At 38.8% G+C, this 20,154-nt stretch overlaps 1 protein-coding gene across 2 annotated transcripts in view; it reads right to left on the minus strand.

Annotated features, from left to right (window-relative positions):
• Positions 1 to 1,243: 1,243 nt before the first annotated feature.
• The window catches only part of LOC18444776 (uncharacterized), a 29,374-nt gene continuing 10,463 nt past the window's right edge, over positions 1,244 to 20,154 (minus strand). The window contains exons 3-7 of one of the 2 annotated variants that reach the window (XM_006854934.4): positions 12,287 to 12,368; positions 3,229 to 3,404; positions 2,562 to 2,699; positions 2,246 to 2,385; positions 1,244 to 1,770 (exon numbers count right to left, since the gene is read on the minus strand). In XM_006854934.4, coding sequence (XP_006854996.1) covers positions 1,505 to 1,770; positions 2,246 to 2,385; positions 2,562 to 2,699; positions 3,229 to 3,404; positions 12,287 to 12,368 — 802 coding nt within the window. In that variant the 3' untranslated portion in view covers positions 1,244 to 1,504. Of the gene's footprint in view, positions 1,771 to 2,237; positions 2,386 to 2,561; positions 2,700 to 3,228; positions 3,405 to 12,286; positions 12,369 to 20,154 lie in introns of those variants that run through there. The other variant, XM_088866379.1, reaches the window with a different exon arrangement.

The raw sequence follows: 20,154 nt of genomic DNA on the forward strand, positions 1-20,154 counted from the left end.
TTTATTCAAATATTTCCAAATAATCAATTTCTCAGAGCAAGGATTTATTTAAGTTATAAAGATTAACTGTTTTACAACTATGTGGCATCTAGCATAAGGCCACCTACATCAATACAACTATTAGACCGCTTGTATCAAAATGTTAAAAAAATGTTATAGTTGCTAAATCAGAGAATATTTCTGCATGTTACATTATGGAGAATATTGTAGCATCATGAGTTTTGAAGATGAAACGCCAAAGTCATCTCAAAATATCCTAATTAAAAATAGCACATGATTTTTTTAGTAGTATTATTTTAAAAAAATGGTTTTACTTTTTACAAATAATGTTTTTTTTTCAATGTATTATTATACTTTTTTAGTGGATGCAAGATGGGTGCGAGTGGATGTATTATAGTGTGATTTATCTTTTCTAAGGTGGTATTACTTTCTTCCCATTTGTAAACCACTATGTAATATTCTACGCTGCTTTTTGCTTATGAAGTTGTGTTTGTTTATACCAACCAAATTGGATAACCAAACCCAGTAGAGTCGTCGTACTCTAATAGTTCTTTAGTGAAATCGTCTAACCCCGATCCCAAACATAACTCGAGATATTTAAGTTCTTTTTTTACTTAAAACGTAATATCAATTAAAGACATTGTCAAGTGTTATTGTCTGTTCTAGTGGCTGATCTGACCGAGAGAGCAAACAAGTCATAATTTTTAATCAAATATCTCCACTGACTATTAATAATTGAGTACAATACTCATCCCCTTTCGTCTATCTTCCCATCTAACTTGTTTCTACCTCCCATTTGTACGCCACTGGTGTAAAAAATAAAAAACAAATAAAAAAGGACATCAGAGCCCGTAAGTTCAATTTGGTACATTTACAGTATCATTGTGCGCTCCCTCTTGCGTGTTTTTTGTCATCTAAAGATATCCGATTTCTTTCTCCAAATTTTCGATGCATATCCTAATTAAACACAATACTGTCCTAATTTTCGTCGGCCAGGTAGTTTTGCCCCTATTTTCCCCTTGAAACAGATTTAATACCAATATTTATTTTTGCTGGCATATTATTATTCCCTTGTTCTCTAACTACGGTCTTTAGTAAATTCCGGTCAAAATAATTGAAATTTTGAACTCAAAAGACGGTCACAAAGAAGGGACAGTAAGGAACCCTAGCACATTCCGTAAACAGTGAATTGATTTTGGTAGAAGCAAAATCAAACAAGTAATCTGATAAAACGACCGAGAAATCCAGGGGAAAGGATAATTCACAAGACGTTATAAACCAAAATGTCTCAACAACGTTTTTACATGAAACATACCCAGAGTCAACCCTGGTCAAGAAAAGAGAAAACAATAAAATAAGACAAAATCATATCCTATAACCACCATGCTCAAATCAAAACCCAATTACAAAAATAAAATTATAAGCTTGTTCAAAGAAAAATAAGGTAAAAGAAAAGAAACCCGCATAAGTTTACAGCAAACAAAGAAACAAGAACCACAATAAATCACATGGAGGGTTTGTCTCCTTTGTCCTCATCAACAACATTCGAGGCAATGTGGAAACCCTCAATCTTGTGCACCACATCTTCGGCTACCACCTTTATCTTGGCACTTGGCCCGTTTGCAGGGAGGGCTTCACTTTCATCAGAACCAGTTGTAGGTTGAGTTTGCCATATCCGAATGGTTCCATCCTCTGAACCTGATGCATAAGAGTCACCCAATGGAGAGAACCTTACACAATGCACAGGCCCATGGTGACCCTTGTTACACGCTGCACCCACAAAAAGCCCATAAAGATGGATGTACAAAAAAAGAAACAATACAAGGTATACCAAGTTCTTGTTCATGGCAAATGCAAAATAGATATCCCATGAGTAGAAATAAACATCTCTAATCTATTCATACTTCTCACATGGTTTTGATGCCGAAGGCATGAGTAACAAATATTTAAATCTGGACAGATTACGCACATGAAATTAAATCTGAAAGCACAGTAAATTACTTTATTCTAAGGAAGTCATTTTTCCTAATAAACTACTGCTTTCTATTTTGGGGGGCGGATAAGCAGTACTTTGAGCCTTGGACATTAATAATGTCCAAGAGACCAAACCAATTCAAGGAAACAGCAACAAACTCCACAAAGAAAATCCCCCAATGCTATCATGCATCACCATGGCAATTGTCATAATTATCATATGCCAAAAATGACAACAAGAATAGTGATTGATCAAGGGCAAGTCACTCACCAATCTCTTCACCAGTATGGAAATCAAAAAGCCGAACCCACATGTCTTCACCCCCTGCAACAAACTTGTTGCCAAGTTTGGGCTCAAGTGAGGCTGATTCCACAGTACATGGCATTGTATAGCTCTTCACCAGTCCAAAACTACAAAATATAACACAAGAGAGCGAGAGTGAGCACACGTGGGTCTGTGTATGTGTGCGTGTGTGTGTATGAGAGAGAGAGAGAGAGATTAAATACATTTTCTGCAATATCGGCCAGTGTCTTTCAAAGTGAGAGAAAGGGCAAGAAAGGAAGACATGAAAAGGAGAGAGCCGTACTGGTTTGCGTCCCAGAATTTAACAGTGCATCCATCCGCAGTTGTAATATAACGGCCATCTTGACTTACCTCTGCACTTGTGACAGGTGATTTTGTGTCAAGCGTGCGCACAATTTTCGCACTTCTGACGTCCCATAACCTGGGCAAATTCACCATACATAAAACCACAGAATATTACAAACTTGCACAGAACAGTTAAAAGAAAATAAATAAGTAAATTATCAAATGTTGAATGAGATTTAAGTTCAAAAATATTTCATGCTGGTCCCTAGAAATCAATGGATATATGAAATGTTGGGATTGCTCCACAAAGCAAGAAAGATATGTAGACAGAAAGTTCCTTTCCATAGAAAGTTAAAAATAAATGTTTGATAATTCTCTAGCACAACATCATAATACAATAAATTGTGTTCTTGTATGCATGCCCGGTGCCAACAGAGAAACTAAGATAACAAGTCTCAATTTCCCGATTAAAGAATGAAATACACAGAATTTGTCCAGTCACTGAGTGCTACTGAGGCTCATTGGTTAATGCAAAATTACTCATTTTCCAGCTAACACTTGTGCAAATTTTGGACAAATCAAGCTCATAGTAAACCAGAGTAAGCATCATAGAATGGTAAGTTACAAATAGGAAGCACATAACATGGTCCTTGGACAATACGCACCTCACACCACCAATATCTGTACAAGAACTTAATATTGTCTGGTCGCTATGAAGCCATGCCACAGTTCTAATCGAACCAGGTGAATTATCAACTTCTCTTGGGGGTGCCTCAGGGTGATTCAAATCAAAAATACGAAGTACTTTCTCCATCCCTCCAGTGAGAAGAAGCTTTGTATCCTGTTTCAAAATTAAATTATGGCATAAAATGATTGTTTAAAAACTTGCAAGGAAAAATGGAACATAATACATATCTGGAGCATTTTACAGAAAAAGCATACTAAACATTTCAAGAAGGCCATCAAGAGTTTTCATAAAAAGTAAAATCCTCTGGACATTTAAATTCACAGGATTTGAGCATTTTGACAGATTTGATTGTAATTTAATAGAAAATCAATAAAGCTAAAAGAGGTTCTACTAAAAATTACAATACAGGGTTGAAATAAGTTAAGGTACCAGTGGATCCTCCTCTGTTAGATGGTCAAACAAAATACATAAGCAATATAGGATATTTCCATATCCATAGTCAAGATCTCAAAATTGCTGCCCTGCACAATATGAAAGAGTATTAGAAAATGAAAATCTAAAGGGCACCACAGCCTGAACTTCAAGCTCAGATAAAGCTTCCAAACACCATTTAATGGTTAGAACTCAGTTGCCCAAAGCACCTCCCAGAAGCAGGAACATCTGCTAATTTCAAAGTGGGAGATAAACCCTCCATCCTATATGAGGTTCCCTTTTCTATTGCGGCTAGGGTACATGGGATCTGACTTTGAACATATAGACATTTCTTAGGCTTACACCAACATATTTATGTCATGACAAATGTGTATGATATAAATCCAGGTGCACCAATGCCAACCTAAGCAGAAAGTACAATCCAAGGAAGTTGAAGTCCTCATAGTAGTAATGCAGTACGAGGTAAAAGTAAAATTTGGGGCATGCCCATGACCGACCTGAAAAAGTTGCAACACAGTTACCCATTTGAGTGTTCCAAATGAGAATGCCAATTACCAACCAAAGGGACATGTTTCCACAGAAAGACAAAAGGTTTGTAAGAAGGGGGGGAGTGATCAGCTCAAAGGATATCAAATCACACAAATGCTAGACACCAACAGCTCATAACATCCTGAGTTCTAGTGTTAGAACTTACTATTCCTACATGGCAAGGTCCCATATATTCACCTTGGGGGTTTGATAAACATAACAAGGAACTAAGTTTTGTAAACATCCTAGTTTAAGGAGTGAATGACAGATGAACATGATGTCAGACTCCTGAGAATACTCAACAAAGTCTGACATCACACTCAACGTATAGACAAAAAGATGGATACAAACAAGCACACACATGTAGGCGTGGGTATATATGGGTATAGGGACAGGTTGTAATAGTAAAAACATGAGTGCAAATTACAATCCCCTATAATTATATACATATCACAATGTACTTAGCAGTTTCCTGGTTTAGAGAAATTTTACACAAAGAAAATTGCTTACAATATACTCGACTGAAACAAAGGAAAGAGAGGAACCTCCAGCCCCTTGGTGATTATTTTTTAGAAGACTTTGAAGGGGGACAAAACACCTAAAGAGAGCTTGCTTGTTCCTTGATTGAATGCCATCGAGAAGGTTTGATAGCACCTCCCAAGGTCCCTCCCTTCCAACATATTCTTCAATTCTTCTCTTTTCCCTCTTCCTTTCTTTTTCCCTCTTGCCTTCTCTTTCCCTAAATTATTTTGTCACCTCCTTTCTTTCCCTTCTTTCCTTTCTTTTCCCAAAAATTTTGTGTCTTATTCATTTTTTCTTTCTCCCTTTTCCTTTTTCATTATTTTCTACTCCTTTCTTTCCCCTATTTCTTCTTTCTTTTTATTTGTCCTTACTATAATCCCCCAACAGCAAATAGGCCCCACTAAAAATACATCAAAGCCTAAATTTTACTCCAATTAACCCAAAACCCTAGATATAAATTGAGGGAGTCCTCCTAGAATCAACTTAAAGCTTTTCTACACCCCACTTCAATCTGGGTTGTAGGCTAACCTTGGGATTGATTTGAAACTGATTTTGCTTGTCTGCTTTTCTTTGACAAAATTTCAATCCACTCAAGATTCAAAACCTCACTTGCCGGACATTAAAGCAAGTTTCTCAATTGCATATTTGACTTACAGCTTCTTAATTAGTTCTGTTGGAATAATACCGCTGAAACTGTTTTTTTGTTCGGTCACATCAATTTGGTATAGAGCAAATTCTATCCTAAGGATAGAGGTCTACTTTAAGGTGCTTAGGGTCTGTCCTGTTGTCTTAAGATGTCCATCAGGTTAATAGGGTGTTGTCCCTTCACTTTTATGCCCCTTGGGTGCAATCCTATTGTGTGATGTATTTTAGGTGTTTTAGGTGTTGCCTTAGGGTTCAGAGGAAGTTCTTGAGGTCTTTTGGTTGCTCCCCTAGAATTACCAAGTCAAGTGAGTTGCCCTAATTGACATCTAAAGTGTAGGACGCGTTCTTAGGTATAGGAAAGCTCCCTGGTTAGATGAATCAACTCTACATGGTAGAACATGGCAATGCAAACCAGAGGCATGGTTGTGGCAAAGGCTATAAGCGCATTCAAGTCAAGGACTGCTGGCAACAGACTATCCAAAAAAGACTTGACCAACATGATGAATCCCTCCAGTAGATTAGAAAGCAGCTGCTGCAGATTTCGCAGGATGTAGGTATTAAAGCTGCTCTTCGCCCTAAACCTCCACAGGAGCCTTATGAATATGCTAGTGCGCCTTCTGAGAGGATGTCAACAAGATAGAGCAGTATGATGATGACTTTTTCTAAGGATCCTAAGCAATATCATCATAGAGAGCAGATTGATGATAGATGGGCAAAGTGCTTGAAAGAAACCAGGAGTACAGGATTAAGGTTGATGTGGTGGACTATAGTGGACATTTGGATCTCAATGAGTTACTCAAGTGGTTGGAGACTGTTGATCACTTCCATGAAGATAGAAAAGTGAAGTTTGCTATCATGATATTGAAAGGTTATGGACTTATCTGGTGGAAGCAAATTCAAAAGAGTATAGTTAGGTAGGGCAAGGAGAAGGTTAGCATACCCAATTGAAAGAGAAGCTTTAATGAAAATACTTACTCTCTGATTATTAGAGGACCCTTTAGTAGAAGCTACTCGCTTTTGAAGGAGGGTACAAAATCTAAAAGATAATATGGAAGAGATTCATTTGCTGGTCGCATGTAATGGCCTCCAAGAGGATGATGAACCAGTCATGGCTCGATATATAGTAGGGTTGCATTATCATATGCATGATCAAGTCTCCCTTCATAACTTGTGGAATGTTGATGATGGCTATCAACTTGCTTTGAAAGTTGAGAAGCATCTCCAGTATCCTATAAATCGAAAGGAGAAATTCCTGACCAAGGGTCATCAAATTCCTCTGGAAAGGCCCAAGTAGTTAGAGACGCTAACTTTACACATTATTTGTAGTCCCCTCATCCAGACCCCCAGCAGCAGGTGCCAGGACCAGACTCTTAGACCCAAACCACAAAATAACACCCTTAAATGCTTCAAATGTGTAGAAGTAGGTCATGAATCAACCAAATGCACCAGCACATCATGCAACCTTCAAAATAACTTGGTGGAACTTGGTGGAACAAGTACAACATGAATGAAATAAAGAGAGTAAGATCACCTTTAGGACAGAAGTAAGAGACAAGATTCAAACTTCAAGTGAAATACCCGAAGGGACACACTTGTCATCCATAGGGCCATGATATCTCTAAAGGTCCCTGAAGTTAATAGGTGGCTGCGGAGCAATATTCTCCACACCACTTGCACAAGAAATTGAGCGTGATTGTTATTTATAGTTGGAAGTACTAAGAATCTGATTTCTCAAAGGATGGTCGACAAGCTTCGCTTGAAGAACAAGAAGATAGAGGGACAAAGCATTGCATAATTTAAAGGATGGAATAAGACCCGTATTAGATCACACTGCTTGTGAGTTTCTCGATACAGATAAATTGTAAAGATGTTATTTAGTGAGATGTGGCCCCTCTCACGGTGTGTCACATGTTTATTGGCCATCCATGGCAATTCGACAGAAAGACACACCATGATGGTGACGAAAACACCTAGTCCTTCACCAAGAATAATAAAAAGGATCACACTTCTTCCACAAATGATGTGTTACAACCTAGGAAAGAAGTAGTGAAACCGTCAATTCCTCAAAAGAAGGCAAACAGGCAGTAGTAAGTACTACTGAGTAGAGAACAACTGGAGGTGATGAGTAAGGAATAACATATAGACAATACTATTGTGGCTAAAGAAGAGGTAGAGCACTAACCAAATCCATGAGAGGTTCCCCAGGAATCCAAAAAGATCACCCTAGAAGAGCTTCCTAATGGCTTTTCTCCTAATGAGAGATATGCAACACTGTGAAGATCTCTAGGGGGGCATAGAGAGTTGCATATGTAGGTCAGGAAACTGCTAAGAAAAGAACTTAAATGAGAAAGCTTGAGTCCATGCGTGTTCCTTGCATTATAACTCTGAAAAAGGATGACACTTGGAGAATGTGTGTCGACAGTTGTCAAATCAATAAGATTGCCACCGAGCATAGATTCCCCACAACCATGCTTGATGACAGGATGGATATTTTAGTGGCACACAGGTTTTCTACAAGATTAATCTCAGGAGTGGATACCATGAGATTCAAATTCGACCTGGAGACAAAGTCCTTAGGAGTGGTTAGTGATGACCTTTGGTTTCCCCAACACACCGAGCACATTCATGCCTACGATGAACCAAGATTATGACCATCCATAGGGAAATTCTGGTCATATACTTTGATATTTGACTATGTAGGATGATCCAAGATGATCATTTAGCATGGAGTACAAAAGATCCTGTGGAAGAACAAGTTGTATGTCAACCTAGTGTACTTTCTTGACCATAAGTTTGGTTTTTATGGACACATTGTGTTGGCAGAAGGAATTAATGTTGATCTGGAAAAGCTGGAAGCCGTCAAGAGCTGGCGGACCTCGAGTTCCATTTGGTGATGTGCAAAGTTATCACGATTTTGCTTCATTCTATTGAAGATTTATCCAAAACTTTAGCTCCATGATTGCACAGACCTCTAATTGCAGGAAGAAAGGATATTTAGATGGACTAGAGAGGTCGTACTTCCTTCCGGTAAAAGCAAAAACGACAAGTTTACCGGTGTTGGTGTTCTCCACTTTTGAGAAGGGCTTCAAGGTAGATTGTGATGCCTCCCACATAGGGATCGGAGCTATGCTGAGCCAAGAGGTGTGCCCAGTGGTGTTCTTTAGCGAGAAATTGAATGATGTCCGTGTCCTTTACTTGACATACTGTCAGATTTTATGCAATCGATCAATCTCTTCAACACAAGAGGCATATTTGATCAGAGAGAGTTTGCATTGTATTAAGTTCATGAGGCATTGAGATATCTACTCCAAGTGTACACCATAGACGACATGGCAAATAGGGCATGTTCTTATAGGAATAGACGTTTACCCTCGAGCATAAATCACAAGAGTTCAGAATAAAGTGGTGGATGTATTGAGTCATCAGTCGTTCCTCCTTGAAATACTATCTCACACACTCGTGGGTTTTCAGTTCCTTAATGACTAGTATGATACTGATCCATACTTCGGTCCTAAAGGGAAGTCTTGTCCATCTAATGGTACATATTATACATCTAAGTTTGTTTTACAGAGTGAATTCTTTCCATTAGTCACGATTGTGAGTAACAAGGAGTTCTCTTTGTGAGAACAAAATTCTTGAGTTGCATAGTGGGGGTCTTATTGGACATTTTGGTCAATCTAAGACTATTTCATGAGTAGAGAGGACGCCGGCATGGACACGTCAGGTATTCCTAGAAATGCTAAGAGGTACAATTCTTCTTTTGTAGTAGTAGACCATTTTTCAAGAGTACCCCATTTTCCTTGTCAAAAGACCCATGATGCGTTTCATGTCACAAATCTTTTCTTTAGAGAAGTTGTTTATCTTCATGGTGTGTACCTAACTCGATCACATCTAATAGAGATACTAGATTCCACAGTCAGTTTTGGAGAATATTGTAGGCAAAAATAGGTAAAACCAATGTTACATAGACACTGTCAGTACATGTCGGGGTATCTAGTACATGACACCAAAAAGCCAATACTTCACCAATACGTCCATATAGTACATTAGTATTTAAATATAACTGCAGATATTTAATCATCTACCTTGGAGTTGCTACTTTGGTAGATTGGACAGCCTCCTATGCTCGAGGTATAAAGTTCCATACCCATAAGTCGCATTTTATATTGTATATACTGAATAATGTTTCTAATCATAAGCACACCTCCTACACATAGATGTGACTTGTGAATTGGTAGACTATACCATATTCATGCATGAAGTTAGGGTTTTGAACCTCACAAGCCTTGGTTTTTTTATTACAACATGCATTTACCTTTAAAAAATGATTTAGCTCAAAAAAGAACAATGCCAGGATTGAAACCTTTTGTGCTAGCACTTTATAAAAAAAAAAGAAACCTTCTGTGCTAGCACATCATCATTAAGACTTTTGTGATAAAAATTGGAAGACACTTTAACAAAAAATGCCGATACGTGATCAAAAGGTAGCGAAATCAGAAGACAAAAAGTCAAGTGCCAGTTAAGTATCTGTAAGTATCAACACATATCTACGTATCAACATGCCACACCAAGCCACAAGTATTGATTAAAAAAGCAGTACACCCAGTGCCTAGGTGACCGTCTAGACGAGCGTGGGTGAGGGCTGTCCTTGGACGCTCGTCTAGGGACCCTAGGCGCAGTGTTTTTTTGTTTGAATTATAAAAAAATGCATGAATATGCATTTTTAGTACAAAATCTAGACCTAAAACATGATTGTTGCACACCCCTTGCCCCCTTTTGAACCTAGGCTACCAGGTTCTGAAAGGGCCGTCTAGGCGCCCGCCTAGGCGCTAGGTGGGAGGAGTTCATGGATTGATGAGCATAAGATGCGAAGGCGGAAGGATTTTCATCAATGTTGCATGGAGGAGTACTCGACAAGGTCAATCTTCCCAAACTGGAGAGAAGTAATGGGGACATTGTGACCTTCACTTGGACTAGTTTGATTATTTTTTCTATTTACTCTTTTGGGGTAAAAACATTGAAGCTCATTTAGTGAAACACTTTGGGCTTTATTTTCATTTTGTACTTTTTTAGAAAGTGAAACCAAGGTTGATTTTTAATTTGGTTTAGTTATCTACAGGTATTTAGGTCTTGTCGATCAATAAAGAATTCAGGGGTAGTTTAATCCTTTAATTACTTTTTTAATTAGGGGTACTTAGGTCATTATGTTCAAGACAAGTTTCATAAGAAGGGAGAGAGGGACCTCGAACCCCTTGGTGATGTTTTTTTAAAAGGATTAAAAAAAAATTTGGTGATTATTTTTTGAGAAACGTTTTATAAGGGGCGAAGAGGGGAAAGAAGGGCAAGGGGGGGTGTTTGGGCTATGGGGGGCTACAGAAAAGGCTTGGTATTCCATTGTATTCTTCAATTTTGCTCTTCTCCTCTTTATTTATTTTTCCCTCTTCCTACTATTTCCCTCAACTCTTTTAACCTCTCGTTTCTTTTCCTTCTTCCCCTTTTTATACCCTAAATTCATATATTTTTCTTTTCCATCCCCTTTTTTTCTTTCTCTAAATTCTTTTGCCCTCTCCTTTCTTTTCCTTTTTCCCTTCTTTCGTTAAATTATTTCTTTATCATCCTCATAATTATTTTTTCTTTCCCCCTTTCCACTAATTATTTTCTTCTCTTTTTCCCCTATTTTCGTCTTTCTTAATAGCCTTACTATAACCTCCAAAATGCAAAAAACCCCATAAAAAATGTCAAAATCCTAATTTTTACTCCAATTAACCAAAACCCCAAAAATAAGTTGAGGGAGCCTTCCGGAATCAACTTAAAGCTATTCTACACCCCTAGTTCTTCACTCTGGACAGTAGGCTAGCATTAGGCTTGATTGAAACAATTTTGTTTGACAGATTTTGTTGAAGGACAAATTTCAATTCATCCCAGATTTGAAATCTCACCTCCTAAACATTAAAACAAGTTCTCCAATTGTGTGTTCGGCTTACTCACGGTTGCTTAGTTTTGTTTGGAATAGTACTAACAAAACTGTAGGTTTTAACTTTTTTCTTGTTTATATTGTAATCCAAACATGCTTTAAGGTTTTATAATTCAAGATTGGCGACTGGATGATTAAGGCTTCATGAAATATGAATCATATATATGTATTATATCGTAAATGATGTAATACATAGCGCAATGCATAGTACTTTACTTGTGATAATATAGTAAATGATGAAATACATAGCACAATGCATGGTACTTTGTTTTTTTCTTTTGCATTCTCAAAAGTTTCTTGTTTTCTCAATAAACCAAAAAGCGGGAAAAGTCACAAAGAATGATATCTATACCATAATTAGTTTGGAATGTCGAATTAACAAGATCATGTCAAAATGTGACGACTAGGCCATAGGTAAACAAGAAAAACAAGAAAACCATATGAACTGCAGGTGGTGATGAAACATACATTGTAGAGGCTGAATGCCCTGTTTTGATAGCGAAAAAAATATTGAAATAAAAAGTTTTGGATGTTGTGAAAATAAATACCAACCAAAAAGAATGATACCACGATACCGTTTCAAAACCATACCATCTCAAGAGTATGATCAAATAAATTCATTCAACTTGTGATCTGAATATTATGCACAATTCATATAAATGTTACAACTCTAATTAAATTCAACTTTATTACAATTTGTTACATTTTTTGACATTTTTTAGTGACAGTTTATATTCTAAATAAATAATAATGCAGAGTTTGCATGATTCCAATGATTAACTACGCATTCTCTTCACATCTAAAGAACAGAACGGAACTTAAACCTTGAGCTTAAAATGTTAGCATGCATGCCTATAAAGATCCCAAAGGATGAAACCTCCGCAAGGAGTAAAGCGCAAAAGAAAAGGAATTAGCTCTACATGAGAAATAATACCTCAGAGAATGCACATGCACGAACAATGTGCTTGTGTTCGAAGGAGTGCAATTCATCACCAGTTAAAGCATCCCAAAGTTTTCTACACATGAATCGTGTGAGAAAATCAATAACCACGAACCAATTACATTAGGGGCATCAAACAAGAACATTGTTATGAGCTAGTTCAGCACATCAAAAGGATACTAAATATAAAAGAAATGAAGTCTCTTCAAATGATACCAATTTTTCACCTAATGATCACGAAAAGAGCTAAAGATATGATCCAAATTCTAGCAGAGTGCAAAAGCTTTGCTAAACTGAAAGCCATTTTACAATCTATGCACAAAACAATCAACAACTGGCAAGCTATTGGACCAAATATAAATACATTTCATTGAGGAAATCAAATGAATGCTGAGCTCTATGAAGCACCTAAATAGTGATTGACTTTGAATAACTAGGAATTCAAAAATTAAACTCCAATTTGTATTTCCAATTTAACCGTATCATACACAACAAGTCAATAACTAGAAATTCAAAAAATAAACTTCAATTTGTATTTCAACTATAACCGTATCATACACAACAAGCTATAGAAACACAGGCACATTATTAGCTTACAGAAGTCATCAGGAGGTATAATCGATTAGTCTGCAAGGCGCATTATTAGATTGTAAAAGTCATCAGGATGTATGACTGGTTAATAAAGCTGATGCTCAAACACGAAAGGCTTCATTAGGGAATGGACAGCACCACGAGATTTCACCTCACGTCATTATCATCCAGTGTTAAATGGACATCTAAACTAATGTCGTGTCCAGTACATCTAAGATGTCTAGCATAATAACCCAAAGAGCCAATATGGTCCAACATGTCCGTAGAAATTTTTTTAATAAAAATTATATATACATATACAACTATATAAAATTAATGGGAAATTAATAATTCTAAAATGCAAATACTTTGCTGAAAGGAAGTTAAAAACTTAATTCCAAACAATTTTTTTAGGAAACAGTTTATACAAGGTGTCAACCTTATACGGCAGAAGAAGCACTCCAAATCCCACTAAAACAGATTGTTCTAACACTAAAAAAACTCCAATTTTATCATCTTGACTTTCAAGATGTATGGATATGAAAAAAAATTGGTTTCAAGTCTTGAAAATAGTGCATTTTGTAGCACATTATCTAGACATCTATTTTCAAGATTTTCAAGTGTTTATAAATCTACTCCATATGCACCATGTTTAGAGCTTTAAATTTTATGATAAGGGAGGAAAAAAATTTTAGGCCATATCAAAGTTTTCCAGCACCAAAACTACGTCTTTTAGTAAAATGTAGTCAAATAAACAAGAATAGTGAGACATTGAGAATGGAGAAGAGTTGTCGTTGTCTAGCCAGATTGTTATATATGGACATATTATATATTTATATATATATATATATAGGAAAACTCTTCCCAACGACTATAGGCGAAAATGAACACTGATTTCTCCTACCCTCATCACCATCCAAACTTCATCGTACGATCACAGTTGTCCGATAGTGTTTCAATTTTCATTTTGTTTCTACAAATCCAAATTACTTGAAATTTGAAGCGTGTGTACATATTAGTGAGGCGCACCTAATAAAACTATGAAAAAAAATAATTCGAAAAATATAAATTGACCAAAATACCCCAAAAATTTACGGACGTATTTTTGTCAATTTATATTTTGTGAATTATTTTTTTTCATATTTTTATCAAGTGTGCCTCACTAAGATGTACACACGCTCCAAATTTCATATCATTCCAATTAGTAAAAAAACAAGAAAATTGAAACACTACCGGACAACTGTGACCGTGTGATGAAATTTGGATGGTGATGAGGGTAGGCGAAATCACTGTTCATTTTCACCTATACGCGTTTTGTAGTATCTTCCAGATGCGAAGTATCATAGGTGGTCAGGGTGGTAAGTCCTACAACATGACATCTTGGGTTCCATTCCTACCACTAGTAATAGACACCTTTCCTACTGATCTACCACACCCCACCCCCTCGCACAACCAGCCCCCCCCCCCCCCCCCCCCCACACCACCCCACCCCACCCCACCCCACCCCACCCCACCCTACCCTACCCTTATCACATGGCCCCTTTCAAGTTGGGGGCACTTCGACTGCAGTTGGATGAGCTACTAGATGCAGGTATGATCCTGCCATCCAAGTCCTCTTGTGGTGCACCAATGTTGTTTCAAAGGAAGCACGATGGCACGTTGCGCATGTGAGTGGACTACTATGCGCTCAACAAGTTGACCAGCAAGAACCGGTACCCATTGCCCCTAATTGGTGATCCATTCCAAGGCTAGGGTCTTCACGAAGCTGGACCTACGCTCGTGCTATTAGCAGGTTCGCTTTGCAAAGGGGGATGTTGAGAAGTCTACATGTGTAACCAGGCATATGTCTTTTGAGTTCCTTGTAATGCCGTTTGGGCCAACCAATGCCTTGGCATCCTTTGGTCATCTAATGAATGATGTCCTTAGTGAGTGCATCGATGTTTTAGAATTGTGTGTTTAAAATGATATTGTTGTATATAACCAAACCTTAGATGACCATGTTAAGCATTTAAGGTTGGTGCTAAAAAGGTTGAGGGACATCTAGTAGTATGTGAAGCTTGAAAAGAGTGTCTTTGCCCAAGAGGAGACATGTTCCTAGGGCCTAAGGTCAATCATGGGCTAATGGAAACAGATGATCAGAAGGTACGAGCCATCATAGACTGGCTGCAGCCTAAGGGCATCCATAAGCTACACTCTCCCTTGAGGATGACCAATTATTAGTGGTAGTTAATCCAGAGATACCCAAAAAGGATCTTGGCCCTTACTAACCTTCTATGGGTAGTCCTTTCAAGAGTTGAAGAGGGTAATCACCACCAAACCAGCGTTGCACCCCCCAGACTTCGATAAAACTTTTGAGGTGCAGACTAATGCCTCCAAGCACGCAATCAATGGAGTGTTGATACAATGGACATCTTGTGGCTTTTGAGAGTCGGAAGCTGAACGGTACTCAGTCCACGGTGGTATACTTCTTGAGGGTGTGGCAACACTATTTGTTGGGAAGTAGGTTCATGGTGCGCACTAACAGTGTGGGCACGAGTTACTTCACCACCCAAAAGAAGTTGACCCCAAAGCAAGCTCAATAGCAAGAGGTTTTGGCCAAATTTGACTTTTCCGTAGAATAAAAAGTCAGGGAAAGCCAATGTAGTGGTTGATGCCTTGAGTAGAAAGACAGACCACCCAGTAGTGGTACAGTGGTAGCTCGAGTTGAGGGGGATCTCTTAGGACAGATCTGCGATGAAGTCAAGAGAAACCTAATGACCATAAACTCGTGCAACAAGTACAGGAGAAATACAACAACAGATGTTTGTTAGAGGGTGGTATCCTCTACGTCAAAGGTAAGCGCATCTATGTGCCCAACACAAGTGGCCTTAAGAAGGAGCTGCTGAGGGAGTGTCATGTTGCACTGGAAACTGGCCACCCTAGCCAAGAGAGGATGGCCCTATTACCCCGCAGCTTTTACTGGCCCCAAATGGAGCAGGAGGTCGAACACTATGTTAAGACCTACCTTGTGTGTTAGCAAGACAAGACGGATTGACAGGGTCCGGCCAGATTGCTAAAGCCCCTCCCCATGCCCGAAGGACCATGGGTAAGCCTATCCACAGACTTCTATAGTGACTTGCCCAAGGTCAATGGCATGAACCAGATCATGGTGATGGTCGACCTATTTTCAAAGTATGGGACCTTCATTATGACTCTCAACCACTGCAACGCGAAGACCGCAGCACAGTTGTTTCTCACCCACATGGTGAAGTGGTGGGATGTGCCTAAGGACATCATGGTAACGATGCGCGGTCCATGGGAAGGTTATGGTAGCACCTCTTCAAGTTGATGGAGATGAAGTTGAACTCCACCAGCAACCATCCTTAGACAAATGGGTATACTAAGAGGATAAACCATAGTTGTTGGAAACGCATGGGAACCCGAATCGTTTTAAGAACCCAAATTGTGGAATCGTGGCCGGCTAGAAGATTCTTGTCTTAAGAATCATTGTCCATACAATAGGAATCGTTGGCAACGAGATTCCTAGTTTTTAAAAATCGTGTTTCGACTGAAATAGATCCATATGGAATCGAGATTCTGTCCTCCTTGAAATCGAGATTCCCACCCCCTTGGAATCAACACTCCAGAAGTCAAGATTCATTAATATGCGGAATCGAGTTTCTGACATATATGGAACAAAAATATGTTGCTATTTCGAATCGTGATTCTAGCATATTTGGAATCAAGTTTTAGAAATATATGGATCAAAGATTCATGCCAATTTGAGATCGATATTTACAATAATATGGACTATGGAATGCGTTTGACAACCCCTACCAGCAATCGAGATTTCATTTTTATGGAGCATATCTTGAGCCTTACCAACTTTAGAACCTATATTAGATATCTCTTATTAGAAGGTTTCCGAAATTTTAAAGTGATGGTGTTGACTATTGAACTTACGGTGATTATATACAAAAGATAAGTATTTCTAAATTGTGATTTTGACTTCATTATTATAAAGACAAAATAGAATTAGGTCTATGCCATGGTTTTACTTTTTAACTGTATGTGTTGTATTTACCAATTATATTTTAAATTTAAAGTAAAGGCCGTCTAGGGTGGCACAAGTAAAATAATCAAACACTGCAACCACTAGAAACATTTGAAGGAAGATTTCTACTCCAATTTCCTTTAGGAAGTGCACAACCATCACAGACATTGGACATTATGTACTTTGTATTAGTTTTTTTTTTTTTTGATACTTTGAATTTATTTATCGTTGAATCAAGATTTAATCCTCGCTGGAATCTTAATTCAATATATTTGGGAATGTCTACCCACAATTAATGGATTCAAGTTTCTAAAGATGTGTTGGATCGAGATTCTAAAGTTAAGGAATCGAGTTCCCTTGGTTCCGATAAATGGTTTCCAAATATGTGTTGAATTCCGAAAATAAGGAACCAAGTTTCCTTAGTTCCGAAATATGGTTTCTAAAGATGTGTTGAATCGAGATTCCAAAATTAAGGAATCAAGTTTCCTTGGTTCCAAAAAGCAGTTTCTGTGGAGATTCCTTAACGAAAACGAGGAATCGGGTTTCGAAACCAAAATCGCGAGGTCGGTGGAGATATTTCAGTAACTATGGGATAAACACACGATCTTAGAGGAATAGTTTCGACATAACATGAATATTGCGAGCACAAATGGGTTAGCCTAGTGGACCTAGAGGTGACTAGCACGACTGCGTTTTCCTTCTTACTATACTGGATGTTCTGGCTATTCTTAAAACCAATTCTCCTCATCCCACCCTTTCTGAAATTCATACGGCTAAGACAGACGACCATCCCAAGGGTAGCCCTTGAGGCATACAGCGCTTCAAGGGGGTATACATATCCTGGGACCCCTCACTCCACACTCTTCCCCCTAATGTTTCTTTGTCTCGCCTTTGCTTTCTCCCTTTTAAGACAACTTCCACTGAAAATTGTCTGCGTCCTATGGTCCTAATAGCCCCCACCTTCCCCCATCTTTCTGGGAGGAACAATTGCCTCTTTCCCCCCAAACCCTAGGCCCTAAGAGAGGATTTCAACACCATCCTCTGGTCTAACGAAATTAAACATCCTACGGTATTATGGTGGATTGTGCCAACTTCATTTCCCATCACAGTTTGCTTGAACTCCCAGTCGGGCTCAGCCTACACTTGGTCGAACCATTCCTCCTCTACAATTAGTAAACTTTATCATTTTCTAGTCTCTCATGATTGTGAGGCTACCTTCCGCGACACTCATTCCTTCTCCCTACCCAACCACACCTTTGACCACAAATTCATCATCTTAAATAGCCACCCCCATTCCTCTTAGGCTCCTGGTGGTCTTCGTTCCGAGTCTTCTGCAAGGTTGGCTTTCATTTGCAAAAGAACTCAACCTACTAAAGCACCCCCTTAAATCTTGGATTTGCAATATCCCTTCCAACTTCTTTGCCACCAAATGATCCTACCTTGAGGATATCCGAGCTGTTGACTCTCTTAAAGAATCTTGCCCCCTTTGTCTCTCAAAGTCCTCTACCAGAATGAATCTTAAGTTTAATATCCTACCCCTCAAGAAGGAAGAAATCTACTAGCCAAGCGCTCAAAACTCAAGTGGCTATTCACAGATAACAAGAACACGGCCCTGCACAAGATTGCAAATTGCAAATGTAGAACCAACACCATCAACCATAACTCAGTAGATAACCAATCTTACTCCGATCCCACCGACATTGCATTGGCCTTCCATCTCCCACTTCCATAGTTTTTTCTCTCTTCAAAATGACCCCAACCCGATCATGACCCTTGCCCTTTCTTTCTCTTTTATAGCCTTCTAACTAGAGTAACTTTTTGAATCAGGATAATTCTGTAAGCATCACCTCCTCTCGAAAAGATGGTGTCCCTGGCCTAGATAGTTCCCCTATTGCTCTTTTTGATAGGTTTTGGGATACCATATCCCCCAACTTCCATGCTTTCACTTTCGAGTTTTGCCACTAGGGATCATTAGCAAAGAAATGACTGCTACAATCATAACTCTAATCCCTAAGGAAGGGAAGGGTTGAGACATTACAACATCCTCACCAAGGTCCTTGCCACCTGCTTGACCTCGGTCCTTCACTCTGCTATCTCTTCCTGGAGTGGTTTTGTCCATACTAGCAAATCCTTGATGGTGGCCTCATTGCCCATGAGGTCCTCCATTACCATCATCACTCCCATTCCCACATTCTTCTACTCAAACTAGACTAGGAAAAGGTCTATAACTACGACTGCTACATCCTTCGACAAGTCTTGACCTGTATGAGTTCGGACACAGATGACATAATTGGGTCCACGGCTGCATCTCTTTTTCTTCCCTCTTCATCCTCCTCAACAGCTGCCTAGGGGTCCCTTCTCTTCTTCCCAAGTTCTGAGCCAAGGAGTCCCTCTATCCCCCTTCCTCTTTTCCATTATGGCTGAAGCCTTCAAACAATCCCTCTCGCCATTACTCTGCATGTCATCTATTTGGCTTCAATTCCTCATGTTTAGGGGTGTCCATTTCCCACCTAAATGTTGATGACACCCTTAGTTTCTGAGATGCCTCCCACAAAGGTTGCAACTTGTGGTTGTTCCTTCAATGTTTCGAGCTTGCGCCCAGCATGAAAGTTAACCTTGCTAATCCAACCTCTCAAGAGGTTGTGTCCCTCTTGATACGCTCATTGACCTTGGCCCCAGATTAGGTACATTGTTGAGCCTCCTTCCTCTAAATACCTCGGTCTTTATGCCTAGGCAAATCTCGGAAATCCATTTGGGACCGTGTCATCAAAAAGGAAGTTAGCGCTCTAGAAGGGTCGTTTTCTCTCCGTCTAAGATCGCATCACCCTCATCAAATCCAACCCCTCTAACCTCCCTAACAACTTCATGTCCTTGTTCCTCATCCCTTCCTTTGTTATTGTCACCCTTGAACATCTTATGAAAGCCTTTCTTTGGACGGAAGACTCCACTAAGCAGAAATTTCATTTAGTGTCTTAGGACAAAGTTTGCCTTCCCAATTCTGTCGTAGGGCTTAGCATCCACAACCTTAGGAACACAAACCTTGCTGTTGGTAAATGGTAATGGCATCTTGCCAACCATCCTCATCTCCTTTAGATAGAGATTCTCTCGCACAAATACAATGTGCACATACGGACACATATACAAACATGTCTAAATACTTATGTCTAGTTTGGATGTATGCAGATCTGCCATTTTTTGGGATGACAACCCAATAAAATTTTCTCAAGGGTCTAGAAGCGTTTGGATAACATTATCTTTT

The sequence above is a fragment of the Amborella trichopoda genome, chromosome 5 (genome assembly GCF_054954075.1).
Source record: "Amborella trichopoda isolate Santa Cruz 75 chromosome 5, AtrichopodaSantaCruz75HAP2 v2.0, whole genome shotgun sequence".
In the NCBI taxonomy this organism is placed as follows: domain Eukaryota; kingdom Viridiplantae; phylum Streptophyta; class Magnoliopsida; order Amborellales; family Amborellaceae; genus Amborella; species Amborella trichopoda.